Raw genomic sequence first — 14,801 nt, 5'->3', positions numbered from 1 at the left:
TGATTAACAAGGTGTAAACATTATTATATATTATAATAATTATATATTTATATTATATATTATTATAATACATAATTATTATCTTAATATATATATATATTTCTTGTGTGCGTGTGTATGTGACTGAACTCCTCCTAAACGACTGGACCAATTTTGATGAAATTTTTTGTGTGTGTTCGTGGAGATTCGAGAATGGTTTAGATTTACAGTTTGGTCTACTGGAAAATGTTTTTTCAATTAATTTCTTATTTATAAGGAGTTGTTGATTTTGGAATTTTAACCGACAAATTTCTTATATTCAACGATCACTCCGCCGTCTGTTAACCGATTTTCAAAATTTTTCTTTTGGTATAAAGGGTATCATCCCAATTTGCTATTATATTCACAAAAGTGGTGATCTGATGAAGGATCCATAAGTAATCGAGGGAACTCCTCAAAACTTATAGGGAAACATGTGGTGACTTCGGTTTCGTGAGAAGTATTCTAAGCATATGCTACCAACAAGTAATTTTGCACCGAGGTACACCTGGTATACCGTGGTTCGGAAGGTGCTGAGAGAACGCCTGATTCTTTATAGATACAAGTTTGGGAGTTTCGGCGTTGTTTTTTAAGAACAGAGAGCATGCTACTATGCAAATTACATTCATCATCATCATCATCATCATCACTACCATATTATACCATTTCATAGTCTTTTAGATCGAGACTCGAGTTTGTCAAGCGATAATTAAAAAAATCTTTACCTACCTAATAATATAAACCTGAAGAGTACGTTTGCTTGAACGCGTCAATCTCAGAAACTACAGGTCCGATATAAAAACTTATCTCAGTGTTAGACAGATCATTTATCGAGTAAGACTATAGGCTATATTATAATATTATCACGCTAAGACTAATACGACCGAAGAAACTCAGGAAAATGTGGGAAAAACGGGGGAAATATTTTTATGGGAAAATGTACGGTTTCTGTAAAATTCCTAATTTACGTGGGCGAAGCCGCGCGGGACATCTAGTAATAATATATAATTGTTAATTAATAATAACTTTCAGATACTAAATACCGGGCAAAGATTTTATAATAAGTTGCAACACCAATAGCTTGACAGATGTCAATGTCACGTAATAAATGTCAATAATATTTGTTTACATTCTGCAGTTTCGTTGTAAAATACAGCTGATACCATTGCTGATACCTACTACTATAACTCTGAGGAATAAAATATTATTAAATCTTCGTAGATAATTTTATCAGTGAACTATTGATAAGGACCAGACAGTCACTATACCACACATTGTAACCGCAGAAAACTAAAGATAATGGAACTTGGACCAGTGAGTATTTTTAGATGATAACAATTAGTAGGTAATTACCAGTCTATTTTGTTTTATTGGTGTAGTTGTATATTATATTTATGCTAACAAAGCCATGGTATATACCAATTTTCATAAATTTGGTATTGAATTCAGTAAAATAAAGATTAAAAATACAATGACATTGTGAAATCAAATGTGTCTTTGCTCGCATTTCAGGAGCATCCGAGGAATCTCATACCGGAGCTGTGCAAACAGTTCTACCATCTGGGATGGGTCACAGGAACCGGCGGAGGAATCTCCATAAAGGAGGGGTATGTTCACTAAGGTTCACTCGGCGTAACTTGGCAGGAGCGGTCATAGACTCCCTGTCAAAAACTTGTCATTTTCTATACAAAGCCGCGATTGACAACATCTGACACCTTATTGTCAATCGCGGTTTATATAGAAAATGACAAGTTGTAGTCAATGACCGCTACCACCCAGTTACGCCGAGTTAGGGCTGCCATCTGTCCGGGTTTCCCCGGATTTGTCCTAGTTTGAAGGGCGTCCGGGGACCATCCGGCCGGGTTTTCGAAAAGTGTCCGGGTGAAATTTGGTGAAAAAACACTTTTGTCGAAAGAAATCCAACTTTTTAGTCATGCAACAACAAACGAAAGATAAAACCTTGCTAAGCATACACACGGTTTCTTCTTTAAACAAAAAGTATGATTTCAAGGATCAGATTTTAAAAAATTCTTGTAATTGGAAAAGGAAGATGTTTTGGCAAATATTGGCAAAACGTAATTGTAAAATGTAATTTATACTTTTTAAGAGGTGTCCGGGGAAATAACCACATTTCGGCCAAATGTCCGGGAATTTTGTTGTGCCTGACCGGCCCTACGCCGAGTGAACCTTAGTAGCTAATTCAAAATATTTATCTACTAAAGGCTTTTAGGTTTGAAAGTTGAGAAATGACTAATGAGACTAATGTTATAGGTTGTACAAGATGAAATTTTTTATAATAAAATAGCACATAATTGTAATATCATGATATTAATTATAAGTTATTTTAATCCATCTTCAATCTAAATCTAGTGTTTGCATCTACCTCACTATCTCTGCAACACCCTAAGGTTTGGCTGGAAGAAAATGCCACAAGGCATTTTGTACAATGTGCAAAAAGTTTTAAATAAATAAAATAATTATGTTTTCGTTGCTGTGGGCCATTGGTTTATTACATTCATAATCATATTTTGTTACTAACATTCCAGGGACAAAATATACATAGCTCCGTCCGGTGTACAGAAGGAGAGGATGAAGGCGGATGACCTGTTTGTGCAGACAATCAATGATGAGGACTTAGAATTACCACCACCAGAGAAACGGTATGTAACAACAAGTCTAACCTTAAACATTTTTTCTTAATACGTCCTGTGGTTCTTTGCTTTTACTTGTTTCACTTTTTGAATATTGTAAGTATCATTGTTCTGTCTCAACATGCTTTCTTTTGTAATTTCTTCTTATTTATTTTCGTTTTTTGTCTTAATCAAAAGGCGTTTGTGCTTGTTTACCTATTTGTTTGGGTCACATGAAATTAATAAAAGCCCTGATCTATTATTACCAAGTCATTTAGGTCCACTATCTTTCTTTCAGTAAATTTCTCTAGTACTAGGTAACTCCTACCTCCTTAGCAATAATGCTAAGGAGGTAGCATTATTTCATAGCATCCATTTACACTATCTGCATAATTTCCAGGCTAAAGAAGAGTCAGTGCACGCCCCTATTCATGCTGGCGTACCGCGAGCGCGGGGCTGGATCGGTTATACACACACACTCGCCGCACGCGGTGCGTTGCACGCTGCTGTGGGGAGACGAGTTTGTTATCACGCACCAGGAGATGATCAAGGTACAGGCCTACAAGGATCTTTTGCTGGATAATAATGATAGAAAGCAGTAAATTATGAGGGTATCCCCTCACTTCCTGCCTTTGGGAAATGGCTGTTACTCAAGGACCATCTTGTAGATGGTGGTGTTAGTTATGATTTTGGCTATGGCCCATGTGCCAAATGATCCTTGCAGAACCCTCAAGTATAATATTAATATAATTTGTGTTAGGTACAATAATTATATTTTTTTTCTATATAAATGATTACTGAATAAAAAAGATAGGTTGAGAAAGCATATTTTATATTAGAAATGAATTGTGTTGACACTAGACACAAAATATTTCTAATTTCTGAAATTGAAAACATTTTAAATTCTTTTTTTAGAGAGGCACACTTTTTGTGTGATAGAGTCTGCGGCGCACATACAGTCTGCATGGCCGCTGTTACGTAGTAGGTATATGACATTCTCTTTGGGCCGCGCCATGCCGACTGTATGTGCGCCGCAGATCTGCGATCTCCCTTACTTGCACAATGTTAATAAGAGATGGCGCTGCGCGGCGTTAAAGATTTTAGAAGACAATAATGATTTCTAATACCGAAACTATTTTTTTTATTCTAGGGCATAAAAGACGCCACCCTCAACCGTTATCTACGCTACGACGAAAAGCTAGTAGTGCCCATTATAGAGAACACGCCATTTGAGCGAGATCTAGCGGGGAGTTTGGCGGAGGTCTTGCGCAGATATCCCGGGACTAGCGCAGTGCTGGTGCGGCGACATGGTGTGTACGTGTGGGGGGATAGCTGGCAGCAGGCTAAGACTATGTGAGTGTGTGCCTAATACATAAACAGTTAATTTATTATTTTTCCGACCAGTGGGAGGCTAGAAGTTAGCAAGATAGCCAGTAAAAAACGAAAAGTAAGATGTTGGTAGTTTATCTATGCAGCTGTGTACCAACCATAAAGTTAATATACCTAGCGGAACTACTACCAAAGGCCTGAGCAAGAAAGATGTCACTATCAGTAACACTGCGTGGTAAAAAGAGACGTGTGATACATGACAGCAGCACTCTTTTTTTGACGTCCAGTCGGCACGTGCCGCACGTTGACAATCTCATAGAAATCATGTTCAATCATGCTTGTGTAGTATACGTACACATATTTTTACACACAGATGAAACCAATTTCGGTTTCGTTTGGCAGCTCGAGATTGTTGCTCTATCCCGCTAGGTATATTAACTTTATGGTACCAACATGTCTTGTTTGGGTTTTTTCGAATCAATCGCGATCTGTCGACTGCACTTGACATAACCTGACGAAATAATGAAGCCATCTGCCTATGAAAATATTTATATGAACATTATATCTGGAAGAAACCGCTAGTAGCGGTAAGACCGCCAATTTGCGCAAAACCTTTATTTTTATAATATTTATATTGCTATGTTTTTAATTTGCAAATAAAGAATTTTTATTATTATTATTATATGTTAATTGTTCGACTGTGTTTTTCTGTGTATACGATTTAGCTTATGATTATAATATTTTATTGTAATTGAAAAAATATTTATTTTGCAGGACGGAGTGCTACGACTACTTATTCGAGATGGCCGTCGAAATGAAAAAGCTGGGTTTGGACCCCGCACACAACCCTGAAACACAAAATGGAAAGAGTTCTTAAAATATAACCAAATCATTTGTTTTTCACCCCAAAACACAGGGTGAATAGGGGTTATAATATACATGGTGTAACAAAATAAGTGATCATACTTTAAGATGTGTTTGTGTCCCTTACAATTTATAGAGTTCACTGTGAAGTTAGCAGCGCTGATAGATCAATTTTTTTCTTGTTATTTGTATGTACATACAAGCGCCCCAGCGTTATGACTCGTGAGTTTTTCCTTACAAAAGTGAAAAAAGTTACTCTTTCCGCGCTTCTACTTTCACATCAAACTATGTACAGGGGTATATATATGGGTATATACAGTATACACCCTAAAGTATTATCACTTAGTTTTGTTTCACCCCGTATAACTAAATTTTTTTAAGATTATTTGAAGAAACCTGGCTGTTAAAAACCTGTAATAATCATTGTTATAACTCGAATAAGTGTTGATTTTGTAAAGAAAATATTTTTATAATAAAAACATAGATATTAGATATCATATATTTTTTAATTCTGAAAGTAAATTCTTCGTTTATGAGTTACTCTGAGACCACAGACATAGATCAAGATGGATACCGCATGTCCCACCATTTGTATGAAAACGAGCGTGACACTTTTTTCCGACCTACTATGACGTGCCGATGATAAGAAACGTGTCCTCATACAGGCTAACGTTTTTATTCGAATTTCTACAGCTCAATACGGCACTTTTAGGCATTTAGGCATTTTTAAAATCCCTATTGACGTCCGATTCTGATAGCAACCTAAAGAACAGACTTTCGAAAGACGAGCATTGTTCGTCGTTTGGGAACGCGATATGGCACGCGAAGTACATACACATGCGGTATCTATCATGATCTATGTCTGTGTCTGAGACACATTATACTCTGGTTCTCATGTAAATGAGATAATAATTATCTAGGGAAAAATATTATTAAAGTTTTAAGACTTAAAACTTTAATAATTATCGACAAACATCGGATAACTTAGTTATCCGATGTTTGTGTATGGACTATTTCATTTTGACTAGCTATTTGACCGAGCTTTGCTCGGTATTCGATGAAAATGACATTTTCTAAAAATGATTCCTAGCTAGATCGATTTATCGCCCCCGAAACCCCCTATATACTTACTAAATTTCATGAAAATCGTTGGAGCCGATTCCGAGATTTCAATTGTATATACTTATACAAGAATTGCTCGTTTAAAGATATAAGATTGTGTAACGTAAAATGATTTGTCTCACTTTTACCAGTCAAAATAATATAATGTTACTGGCTGACCCGGCAAACATTGTTTTGCAATACTTAACTATAAATTATTTCTAGTATCAATATAAAAAGTAGATAAAAACCATTCTCAGGCCTAACGAATGTAAGTACATGCAAAATTTCATTAAAATCGGTTGAGCCGTTTTGGAGGAGTTCGCGCACAAACACGTGACACGAGAATTTTACAGTAGGTACTCCAAAATTAATAATGCGCATGAGTGACCGTGAATAATGGCCGTGTTACAAAAGCTACAGGAATATCACGACGAACTTTGACTAATACATGTATCTTAAACGCAATGCAATTAGAAAATAATAATAAAAATAATTAAAACCTTGCATTCCTCTTCAATAAATAATTTACAAACATTACACTTACAATTATACTAAATTTAATTTTACTACTATTTTAACTATTATTAACAAACACACTTAACACACAATTGACACACAAATATACCCTTATATTAATTATATATATTAATTTACTCTCTACTTCCTTAATCTCTTTTTTTTCCTATACTAAATTATTCATCTGTGGTCACCGCTGTTGTTTCTAAATTTAGTAAATATTATAATTGCATACTTTACTAATATTCATGTAAGACTGTTTGGAGACCCCAATATACGAAAATAAAATAAAATAACATGCAATATCGTCTACCGTCGCTCGGGAAATACGACCGTTGTCGGAAAATTTCGAAATCTTCTATGCGCATTATCACTTTGGGAGCACTGTATATATTATTAGATAAGAAGATGATAGTATCTCTGTCCTTCTTCATTCTCAGGGCCCCCGCTACCATATGTGCAATGTGTGCAATGCATACGGGTGCCACCCTTTAGGGACGCCAAATCGTCATCCTTTAGAGACGCCAAAACAAAAGGCCCAAAAATTTTTTTGAAAAATCGTGATTTTTGGCATACTTTGCTCGATATCAATAATGGCAAAATTTGAAATTATATCAACTGCATACAAAAAAATAAAATTTTTGGCCTATTTTTGCACTTTAACGGTATGGAACTCTTCGTGCGCGAGTCCGACTCGCACTTGGCCGATTTTTATTTGCTTTACCAGACAATACCATAAAAAAAGATTCAAAATGGGGTGCCAAAATCCTTTTTTGCACACAGGCGCCAGTAGGCCATACGGGGGCCCTGTTCATTCTTATAAAAGAAGAAGCATATTTTGACACTCCAACTAGCGCAAGTGGGTATTTTTTTCTAAAATATTTTTAAAATATAACCATAATCATTATTACAAACCCAAACAAACGAAAAAAACCTTCATATTTATGCAAATCATCGTATTAATAGCTATGTCGCCTGTCGGACGTATATTTTGTGATCAAGTTTCATGATAAACGATGTTATTGAGTGGTTATTTTGATGTTATAATAATTAAGAACATTAATAATTATGTTTTCCGTAATTTAGTTTGAGGTGAACCAAAGTTATATTTGATAAGATAAATGAGGGTAAGTTCCGAAATATATGCCAGTACACTTGCTAATGACGTCAAGGCTGGCCGCATTCACACGTTTTCCGTATACGTTTGCCTAATATGGAATTTTGATTTGGATTTCCGTGAGACAAGTGCAAACGTTCGTTTTTCTTCACAGTAAACGCGCCGGCTTGCATTCGAAACGCACGCGCGAAATTCGTTCCGTTCGGAAAAGACGGACGTGTTCGTCAGTTAATTTTTTTTCTACTGATTCCAATTTCCATGCATTTAAATATCTGAATCAGGAAAACTAATTCGGAAATCGAATGCGGAAAACGTGTCCTATGCGTCTAGCCTTAGAATCGACTCCAAAGTCCAAACTGTTGATTCGTTATGAATAGTACTGGCCAGTGCATTCATGTATAATTATTATGATTTTGCTGCGGTGCCATGTTATTGCAAATACAAAAATTACATACCTACTACGAATAATAAAAACTAACCTACTTAGTACTATACGTCATAAATTACTCCGTGATCAGTACAATATAGCGTCAGATTTAACACGTCATGGAACTGGCTAGTATACTGGGTTTTATTTCGGAACTCATGCAAATAATTAATGAGTGCCTATTAGTTATAACATGGCGTAATTCTTAATTAAGTATTAATAACTAGATATGACCGCAACTTTGTTAGGGGGGTATTACATTATCATATATATTGGATCATTTCTATGATCATATATAGGATCCAATATATATGATCATTTGATCATATCTGCATATTACATTATCATATTTCATTGATCCTATTTTACGTCATATGTGGTTTCTGAGAGCGCTAACGCTGACAGGTATTGAGGTCAGGGTTACTAGATCTCAGAGAATTCGATTTGTCAAAAGACATCATCATTTTTAATATGGCTTGTTTTTTGTTATTTCAGCAAGATTATCCAAGTATATAATAAGAAAAATAATTACATTACATTATTTGAAACATATTAACGAACAAGAAATTAAAAACTCTTTTTTATATTAAATAACTGGCAACACCTATTTCTATGACCGTATTGGATCCAATCTCTCAGCAAATGTCAAAAATCTATGATCAAGGAAGAAATGAATCATGTCTATATTACATTATCCAATATCATTGACTCAATGATCTCGGATCCAATATATATGATAATCTAAATGATAATGTAATACCCCCCTTAGTGATGAAATTCGTTTTTTACACGGCAATCGTACTTACATGTATTGATGTCATAAAAACTATTCTCTATTAACTATATGCATCCAAATTTTATCTAAATCGATTCAGCAGTTTAAGCATACCTACTACTGTCGAATTCACAACATTAATATTGGTATGAATTGTCAGACTTGTATGATATGGATGATACAAAAAACCTAATATTTATAAAGATAGGTACTTTTCAAACGTGTTGAAAATAAAAGAAAAAAATATGATTTAGTTGTGCAAATAAAAACACTCAGCATTAGATATTAAAAATTTAATTATTGAACATACAAGAAATGTTGCAGGCATTGTGAACAGCCAGGATATAATGAAAATTTCCGCTATTTAGTTTTTGCCTAGTTTTGAGTCATTAATCCTTCGATTCTTGGAAATTTATTTTTATTCTATTGTGTCTCGGTCACCGGTGAGCTTATGGGGCTCGATGGGTTAAACCCACGACTGCATGTTATTAAAATATTTCCTAACGGATGAACAAAAAAATTTACACTAATTCTTTCTTGCTCTTACTCAGAATACTCAAATTCTTGCGCCGATTTCAGCCTCAGGTTTTGCCGAGTGATCTAAATTTCTATTATGTACCACAATACCTCATAATATCAATATATTCCTTCGCTATTTTTCCAGACACAATCCACTTTAGCCGAATTTGCACATTCTCGTGACGGCATGGGGACGAGAGAGTTCCGCTTGCATAGTGGACTAGTTTCTTTTTATTCTTGTTTTATAGTATAGTCTTCTTGTTTTATATTAACATAATTTATATCTTCTGGTGCCTTGAACTATTATATTACTGGTTTATATGTGTATCATCGGAAATGAAATTAGTGTGAAAGAAGGAATGAAAGTAAAATGATAGGTATTCGTACTACGAGTTACTACAATTTTACTAAAAACCCCTGTTTCCTCTAACTTCATACCTACCTCGTGTGAGTCTGTTAATAAATAGATTTAAGCGTGAAAATATAACTAACAGACGACGATTCGCATTTTAAGGCCGGTATAAATAGTCAGTCATAGGCGTATCGAGGAGGGGGGGACAGCAGCTGCCCCCCCCCCTGGATCACGTTGACGTCCCTACTAAGTATATTATCTAGTACTTTTTCTTTTTTTAATGAAATAAGGGGGCAAACGAGCAAACGGGTCACCTGATGGAAAGCAACTTCCGTCGCCCATGGACACTCGCAGCATCAGAAGAACTGCAAGTGCGTTGCCGGCCTTTTAAGAGGGAATATGGTAATAGGGGACGGTAGAGAAGGGAAGGGAAGGGAATAGTTGAGGGTAGGGAAGGGAATAGGGTAGGGGTCAGGGGATTGGGCCTCCGGTAAACTCACTCACTCGGCGAAACACAGCGCAAGCGCTGTTTCACGCCGGTTTTCTGTGAGAACGTGGCATTTATCCGGTCGAGCCGGCCCATTCGTGCTGAAGCATGGCTCTCCCACGTATTATCTATAAAAATAAAAAATTAAGAAAACGAATTTTTGCCATTTGTTTGAAATACAATATTTTTACAACTAAAAATTATACATTTTTTATTCTTTATAAACACCTAGCTTATAAAAAAATCTGATTTCCCCCCCCCCCCCCCCTGGCCCAGAACTTGGGTTATTTGCCCCCCCCCCTGGCCCAGAACCTGGGTATTTTGCCCCCAATTTTGTTTTAATTTCATGTTAATTATTAAAGTAGACATATTATAATTTAGGATTTTCTAAAAATTTCAAGTGCCTATCAGCTGTTGCTATTAAGCATTGAAATCTAATATAGCAAAAAAGGCAAAAAAATACGTTTGTTGTACATATGGGAGCCCCCCTTAGTATTAATTTTATTTTGTTTTTCGTATATTTGCTGTTGAGCGGCGACAGATATAAACAATCTGTGAAAATTTCAGAAGTCTAGCTATAGCGGTTCTTGAGATACAGCCTGGCTCCTTGTGAGTATAGTATTCGCTGCAGCCTGGAGACAAACAGACGACGGACAGACATCGAATTCTCAGTAAAAGGTCCCCGTTTTCACTCTTTGGGTACGGAACCCTATAAAGATGAAAGAACCAAGTGTTTAGAGACAATTTATAGTCTCAAGTATAATCAGTTTGTATTTATTTTCCGTAAGTCCAGTGTCGAACCAATATTTGCTTAAAATTAGATGTGACTAATAAATGCCATCATCGCCACCGGTTTTATTAATGAATTAGGTAATTTTAATACATCAAATCGTAGACACCAAAAGATAAAAAAATCGAACTTTGTCTTACAATGCTTGAAGCTCGAAGCACTCTTGACTCTTTAAATAGGTTTTCATGTGCTTATCTTTGTCTTTACTAGGTGGTTGGTATAGTTTAAAACAGGGCTTTCCAAACTGTGCGTTTGGGCGTCACGACACTGCCGGGCGTCGCATGTCAACACAACCAAATCGAATGAGCGCCGCGCGCAATATGTCAATCATAGATCCCAGGATTCCCGGGCAGTCTAAATACCCAGTTTCAGAAGCTATGCTCAGAAAAGCAAGCGCAGCCTTCATATTAGCCAGCCTTGCTGGCTTTAATATCTTTCATAAATATCTCTTTTAATTTTTATGCTTATGTTTTGATTTTTTCATTATTTCCTAATATAAATATTCAAATAGTGTTTACTTATATGATAACCTATTTAGGCTGGTTCTAAAATTAGAAAGTATTTTTGGGAGCCGGGTTGAGGGGCGTCGTAAAGAAATGGCAAAGTCCCAAGGGCGTCACAGTACAAATACGTTTGGGAAGCCCTGGTTTAAAACATATAATTATTATATTACAACTAGCTGTGCCCCGCGTTGCTACCTGCTGTTTAAAAGAAATAATAAATTAGTATGATTTCCGATATGATGTTTTTCCACAGTAAAAATATTATGTCAATTTAGCATAGACATAATACAATTTAGGATGTCGGCTAACTCCATACCACAGAATATATATTAGTATGTCCATACCAACATCAAAACTGTAAAAAATCACTTTAGTGGTTTAGACCTGAAGAAATAACAAAAATACACAAAACATACAAACTTTCGCATTTGTAGTTAAATATGAGTATGATAGACATTAGACATAAGACAAGGCACAATGCAATGACCCCACTTTTGGGAATTTTCGGGCTATTTAACATATTGATGTCAATGGGGTTACCTACCTACTTATTAAAAACTGGTAAAATGGCTTTTTTGTCATGTGGCTCGATGATTTCATAATTAAAGATTCTCACTTCACAATTCACATGCCAATTTTTAAGCTAAAATAGCAAAATATTCAATTCCACTTAAGCACGGAACCCTAAAATTTGCAATCTTTTAGTTGTTTTCCGCCTGTAGGGCATTAGCTTCTATCCTCGGAGGACACCACGTCCCAGGTAAAGGCAAGTAGGTAGTGACAAAACGAGTCCAAATTATTTATCGTAACTAGTTTATCGAAAAAAAGTAGCATCTTGAATTAATCGGGTCAATAAATATTAATAAGGTTATGAGCCTGGAAAAGGTTACGAATTAATAAGAGCATTTGTTGGAAGTTGGAACCGGCAAAATTAGTCATTAAAAAGACTAAAAAAAACATCGTATAAATATGTATGGCTTAGGAAAAATTCGAGTATTCTATTAGTCGTCGGATATAAAGATGCGTTGTCTTCTGGTGAGTTTTCTTGCGCCGCTTTAAAACTTACATTTAAAATCATATTCTTACCATTAGGAGTGTGTTTTTGTTTGGAATAAATTCTCAAAAATTATAGCACTGAAAAAGAGTGAATAAAAAATTGAAATACTTAGTTATTAGTACCTTGTGTTCTAAAATGTTAATATTGTGAAAAAATATTCAATTTACAAATAAGTAAAAACTTTTAGGTTTTTTTTTAAATATTGGAAAGTAATTAACTCCTCTAATTAGCAATGTGTTTACTAAAAAAGGTTTTTTTCAGGTATTGTGTGCCTTAATAGCCCTGGCTTCGGCCCTTGGGTAAGTAAGTTTTAACTTTTACTAGTGTGGAATAATAATTGAGTGATTTTAAATAATATACTAGATCAGTGTTTCCCAACCTGTGGTCCGCGGACCCCTGGGGGGGTCCGCGAGTATACGTATGGTCGTGTCGTCTCTGGACCATACATAATCAAATTTTTTTGCTGTTTATTTTATTAAGGGGGTTCCTAAAAACTATACATGATTTCCTAGGGGTCCGTGGCAGAAAAAGGTTGGGAAACACTGTAAGTACTAGATGACGCCCGCAATGGGCATTGTGCAAAAAAAATCACATGCACTTTTTATATTTTTTTTCGTTAAAATAGGGTATTTTAAGAATATAAATTAAATAATTTTGAAATTCATTGGCTAGTTTTTTCTCAATAAATTTTTGAAGTTTCGCTCTGACGTCATCATCGGCCGCCAATTGACCTCTGCATATGTTTTAAATTTCCTTTCAATCTTATTTATAATGGCTGGTTCGTCAAATACAAGTTCTCATTATTTGAAAGCTGATACCAGAAGCTTACCAAAAGTTCGAAACGTAATGTTGGTCGAATTTATTGCTAATTTAACGCCATTAAAGGTCAAACAAAGGTTAAACGTATTTGTTCAAAAATATAAGTAACTGATGGGTATTTTTTTCGTTTATATACAGAACAACGATCACTGACCTTATTCCTCGAAATGTTTTTGTAATGATCAAAATTAAAAAAAAATGGACAATCCCCATTCTGTAGCGTCAAAATTCGATTATCGCGCGGGAAAATTGTTCCGGGATAAAATGTATGTCCCTCCCCGGGAGTCCACATTTTATCAAAATCGGTTCAGCGATTTGGGAGTGAAGAGGTAACTGACGGACAGACGGACACACTTTCGCATTTATACCTAATATTAGTATGGACGTATGAACATAGGTACATATTATAAAGGTCGTGTAAATTTCCTTTTATAGAGTTTACGTAATATTTTACGCATTAGGGCATGAGATTTCGACTGTTTTGTCCTAGAGCTAAATAAAATGTTTTTTGCTAGAGCGTGGTCGAGAATAAAGTGCTATTTTTTTTTGTAAATTTAGCCTTATTTGCATAATATATTATGTATCATGGAAATACAATAAGATGATTAATTATCTAAGTATTCATCTTCGAAACTCCGCAAAATAATACAGTCCAAACTTCTAAAGATTTCCTAAGTTTGAGAAAGGATGCGAACATTTCTTACAAATGGCCATACTTACTATTGCACGTTTTTTTTATAATATAAGGGGACAAAGGAGCAAACGGGTCACCTGGTGGAAAGCAACTTCCGTCGCCCATGGACACTCTACATCAGAAGAGCTGCAGGTGCGTTGCCGGCCTTTTAAGAGGGTAGGAGAGGGCGAAGGGAATAGGGTAGGCGATTGGGTCTCCGGTAAACTCACTCACTCGGCGAAACATAGCGCAAGCGCTGTTTAACGCCGGGTTTTTCCGTTTATATTCCGACTTAAACACCCTCTTATATTTGAACTCCACGTTCCAGCGAGGAGGGTTACCCGACCACCGGCGCCAAGACGGAGAAGGAACACCCCACCAACAACTACCAATACAAATACGGCATCAGCGAGGGTGAGAAGAGCCTCCTCCTCGACCTGGCCCTCGATGGAGACTCCGACGACCTGAACAAAGCCTTCTTCGAGTACACCAACTCCAGAGACCAGGTCTACAGAACTGACTACATCGCCGACGCCTCCCACCCCGAACACGTTTTGTAAATATATGACTAATTAGCGCTTTGTGTTTAATTCCACCTATAAATTCCCACCATAGTCTTATGCCAATTTTCAGTGGTTTTCTGTAAAAAAAATTATTCAACAGCACTGCTGTGCTGATTAATATTTTAGCCAAAGGGCATCTATTCAACAGCATTGACGTTAACCAATTAAAAGCGCTAGTAGATAAATAAACTTCAGACAAACCTTAGAAACCAGGCATGAGGCTGCGTTTCCACCAGAGAGGACTTGCGAAGAATGTGT

At 35.9% G+C, this 14,801-nt stretch overlaps 1 protein-coding gene across 1 annotated transcript; it reads left to right on the top strand.

Moving 5' to 3' along the window:
- Positions 1-1,144: 1,144 nt before the first annotated feature.
- Positions 1,145-14,558, top strand: LOC121733839 (probable methylthioribulose-1-phosphate dehydratase). Its single transcript, XM_042124218.1, has 8 exons — positions 1,145-1,332; positions 1,531-1,625; positions 2,565-2,678; positions 3,049-3,199; positions 3,799-4,001; positions 4,752-4,894; positions 12,750-12,787; positions 14,309-14,558. The coding sequence occupies exons 1-6, from the start codon at positions 1,318-1,320 to the stop codon at positions 4,852-4,854; spliced, it is 681 nt and encodes a 226-aa protein (XP_041980152.1). The 5' UTR covers positions 1,145-1,317; the 3' UTR covers positions 4,855-4,894; positions 12,750-12,787; positions 14,309-14,558.
- Positions 14,559-14,801: the final 243 nt, after the last annotated feature.

Source organism: Aricia agestis, chromosome 14, assembly GCF_905147365.1.
Source record: "Aricia agestis chromosome 14, ilAriAges1.1, whole genome shotgun sequence".
Taxonomy (NCBI): domain Eukaryota; kingdom Metazoa; phylum Arthropoda; class Insecta; order Lepidoptera; family Lycaenidae; genus Aricia; species Aricia agestis.
Note: the sequence above shows the minus strand (reverse complement) of the source record. Positions and strands in the feature narration are given on the sequence as shown.

Bases quoted from the DNA above. Each gene is read 5' to 3' on its own strand.
- LOC121733839 (XM_042124218.1), top strand. The intron at 2,679-3,048 runs GTATGTAACAAC...CATAATTTCCAG, and splicing joins TTACCACCACCAGAGAAACG to GCTAAAGAAGAGTCAGTGCA. The intron at 4,002-4,751 runs GTGAGTGTGTGC...TTTATTTTGCAG, and splicing joins TGGCAGCAGGCTAAGACTAT to GACGGAGTGCTACGACTACT.